The following is a 3,926-nucleotide window of genomic DNA, read 5'->3' on the forward strand; positions in this document are numbered from 1 at the left end:
CAAGAATTGTTTCACAATTTATATTTGGGTCGATTTCTTGAACTTTATAGTCCTCCATTGCATTTGCACCTGTAGCCAACTTTCTTTTTTTCTAAACCATATATTTTCTTGCTCACTTCGCTAAATTTAACTTTAATTTATCTATTAATTAATTAATTCATAGAAAAACAAAACAAGGAAGAACGCTATAGTCGAGTACCTCGACTATCAGATACCCGTTACTCAGCGTTAGAGTGGGCGTGGCACTCTACTGAAACAAACTTGCGCTGAGGAGGAAGCTCAGGAATCGGCACGCCAAATCTCAATAGCCTAGCTCTCATAGTTTCCAAGATCTCAGCGTTCATCCGGACAGACGAACATGGCTAGATCGACTCGGCTAGTGATCCTGATCAGGAATATATGTACTATATGGGGTCGGAAACTCTTCCTTCTACCTGTTACCTACTTTCAGACGAATCTAGTATACCATTTTACTCTACGAGTAACGGGTATAATAAATGGAATGTTCAACGAATGCTTTTATTCCTGTAAATTAATAGTATAAAGCTTCCTTCTCGTCCCACGGATGCTTTGCCATCTTTCCCGCGCCATCTGCAGTCCAGCTCCGATTCCCAATAGGCAGTAGGAGCCGGATTGGGAACAGGGTTGTTCCGCCTGATGGTGCAAGAAGTCGACCAGCATTCTAAAAATAGCTGGTAATGGCTCCTAAAGCTGTTCCTTAGCGGGCATCCTTTTTTCCTCCTCCCCATAGAAACCAACACTTCCTCCAGCTCCGCATTAGCTGCCAAATAGCTGGTAGTGGTAAGGTCCAGCGATTCCCTAACAGAGAGCTCAAGGGATAGTATTACTAGTGGTTCTGCGAATAATATACTTATATTAGTACAACGTAACCAAATTCTTTTGGCCAGAGCCTACGTTGCGAGGACAAGTCTGGTAGGGTGTTCATGTAGATAGCGAAATCCCACTCGGGTCCTCTAGTGGATCTCCTCCAGCACTTCAACTATTCTGCGGACTTGCCCTGTAGTGGTATTGTTTCCTCTCGGTGAAGTCACACAAAAATGCGCAACAGCTTGGAATAGGTGTCCCTTTTCATCTGCACTGACCTCCTGCAGGCTTTTTTGGAGCTTTCCTTCCATTTTTAATTTTTTAGTTTCCACATCGCACTTGCATGAACGCCGCCAAAGATTAAATTTCTTATTCTTTGGGTCGCGGCCAACGGCGTTCATCGAATTTCACTCACTAAATCTGGTATTTTTTCTGGTACTTCCTTAGCTCATCTGAGTAACGCGCTGAAAAACAGACCCGACGAAAAGCGTTAGCCGCGAATCGGCTCTCGCTCACTCCTATCGTTAGCTCGCGGATTTCGTCGATTTGAGTACTAGGCTTTATAAATGAACAAAGCCTTTTTACACTAGGATGAAGATTTATGGCATTAGACTTATAGCCTTTGCACACATCCGCTTAAGATCGTAATTGCACTTTAAGGCTGAAACTTGTTTACACAGAAAATCGCTGAAGCAAAAACCTGATAAGCCTAAGAAAACCGCATCCAAGGTTTTCCGATAGAAATGGAAAGCAACGCAAAACTAAAAACAATTTAAACGATAGAATGTGGAATGCTGTTAGCAAATTAATCATGAATGAGATTTCTGATCAGTAAAAATTTAATAGAGACTTTACTGTGCCAACAGTGAAGTTTGGCCAATTTCTTAATCCTCTGGTGCGTACGTACATCCAAAACCACTCCTTGGCCTGCCCATCCAGAAAGCAATAAAAATATCTATGAACCTATTTACTTGTCACTTGATAAGCCATCTGAAAATGATCTACCCCGAATATAAGTTTACCAATTGGCATTCAACTAGGTCCGCCATCGAACAGGCTCGTCATGCCCGTCATTTGGATTTCCCTCCGGTATTCCAGAAGCTATAACTCCTTTCCTAAACGAAAGCGATGGTTGGTTATACTGATGTCATCCCGCAAATGCCCTCTTTCCAGAGTGGAATGCGTTTCTTTCGGTAATTTTGCAGTCAAATAATGGGCGAGCCAGTGATCCCCGTCCTGCAATGACGCGTTGATGGAGTTACAGGCGGCTGCGCAGACGTTGACTGCACTTATCATGGATCGAATATCATCGGGCTTCTCCTTGCTTAGGGTTGGCAACTGGTACAACATGTTCATGTGATTGGAGAAGACCACGAGTGGATTGTTATAGCGCTGAATTAGTGTGTCCTTTGGTGCCGTATAATTAGCGGCCGTCAAAGGAATTTCACGAATATGGCAATCTCGACCAGCTGGCAGAGATTTCTTGAAGAAATGATACCGTTGTATATTGTCCAGCCACTCATTTTGATGAATTAACCGAGTAAAGGCGTCATAATATCCTGGCCAGTCCACGCAGTTTCCGCTAAACTTGGGCACTGGCAGTTGTGGCATGTCGACACGTTCGTCGGCAACCGTCGACACGGCGGTTGGTGAAGAGGCTGAGGACGGCATCACCGGTAACTTTATTCGTTGGCCTTCAGCTACAAGTCAGTAGGTTTCCTTGTACAGATCCTCAAAACTGATGGCGATCTTCTTGGCGTGGTAGTCCATTTTGGCATATCACTCGGTGCAGATGATTACTTGAAGGGTGGTCTTAGAAGCCGAGTTTAAACTCTCGATTTGCTGCAGGCGCTTCATATAATAGCTTTCGGTTTTTCGAGACGCGGAATCCTTCTTAAAGTTCTGCTGCAGACGTGTTAGACTTGAAGACGCTCCTTTTGAAGTGTAACAAAACCTGCTAAGGCCGGATCATCAGCTTCGTGGTCAGACATATGTTACGTGGGCATATTAGTGCCCGAGTCCTGACAGGGACTTGGGCCGAGGGAGAGGCGTCCGATATTCTGGCACCATTTGCCGGCATAAGCTACGTCGTATTCGGGTCGTGGGATCTTGGTAAGCCTCTCTCCTCTCCAACATAACGAGAATAAATATTAAAAGTGCCTGGAAAATAATATCAGTTCATAAAGTTCGTCAGTCGTCAGTCCACACTGCCCCACAAGCTTAGCTGTAGCTTGATCGCAATACGATGGGGCTGTGTTTTGGCCATATTCCCTCCCCTTCACACATTCGTGTGCCAATGGATCGTCGCAGGCCGCGCAATACGATCCCCTATTGTCAAGGTTGTCCGTCAGAAGTTATGTCATTGTTCTTGACCTACTCCACTTTTCGCGTCAGCACACCCCCTTAATAAAGCTTTAGCACACCATGATTTCGAATACTTTTTCACATTACAAATTTATTGGATAATATTTAGGTCGGCGTGTGCCGGTGTTGAGTAACATAATTTTGGCTAATTCATATGGGAGTTAAATTAGTTGACAATTATTGTTTTAGCGGAGAGTATCGAATTTACCACCTGTGAAGGTGCACACATCAGCAAAATGCTGACTATTCACGACTACAAAACGTCGCTCAAAGAGCTCTTGCAATTGTACATACAACAACAAGGCTGATACTCGCCGCTGGAAAAGTTTATAGTAGTCTATAAAACTGTAGGATACTGCACGGATATTTATATATGTATGTTTATAAGAAAGGAACCGTGTTCCGACAAACTTACCCCCTCTTTAAATCCTGGGCGATGAGATCTCGACGCTCCGGATCCTGGGCTTTGGAAAATATTATATTGAATATATATATATATATATATATAAATATACGTGCACCCAAATACGGCTGTTCTTAAGTATACCAATTCACTTAAACACAAAATATATATTTCTATTATGCCAGAGGCATGCGACTTCTTCAACGGCTGCTCATCATGATTCGCACTTTGTCTATCGATTCGGTTGGTTTAAATGTATTTCAGTGCATGTTTGGTTTTTTGTTGATTTTCACTTGTTCTCCAATTGTATTATTAGAGGATATTGGTCTTTGGT

At 43.2% G+C, this 3,926-nt stretch overlaps 1 protein-coding gene across 1 annotated transcript; it reads right to left on the reverse strand.

The window, feature by feature from the left end:
* Window positions 1–406: 406 nt before the first annotated feature.
* On the reverse strand, window positions 407–1,269 carry LOC119562421. Its single transcript, XM_037875608.1, has 2 exons — window positions 916–1,269; window positions 407–856 (listed from the first exon to the last, which is right to left on the reverse strand). The coding sequence occupies exons 1-2, from the start codon at window positions 944–946 to the stop codon at window positions 507–509; spliced, it is 381 nt and encodes a 126-aa protein (XP_037731536.1). The 5' UTR covers window positions 947–1,269; the 3' UTR covers window positions 407–506.
* Window positions 1,270–3,926: the final 2,657 nt, after the last annotated feature.

The sequence above is a fragment of the Drosophila subpulchrella genome, unplaced genomic scaffold (genome assembly GCF_014743375.2).
Source record: "Drosophila subpulchrella strain 33 F10 #4 breed RU33 unplaced genomic scaffold, RU_Dsub_v1.1 Primary Assembly Seq45, whole genome shotgun sequence".
In the NCBI taxonomy this organism is placed as follows: Eukaryota; Metazoa; Arthropoda; class Insecta; order Diptera; family Drosophilidae; genus Drosophila; species Drosophila subpulchrella.

Bases quoted from the DNA above. Each gene is read 5' to 3' on its own strand.
- LOC119562421 (XM_037875608.1), bottom strand. From the start codon at position 946: ATGAACACCCTACCAGACTTGTCCTCGCAAC. The intron at 857-915 runs GTAGGCTCTGGC...TATTATTCGCAG, and splicing joins ACCAGACTTGTCCTCGCAAC to AACCACTAGTAATACTATCC.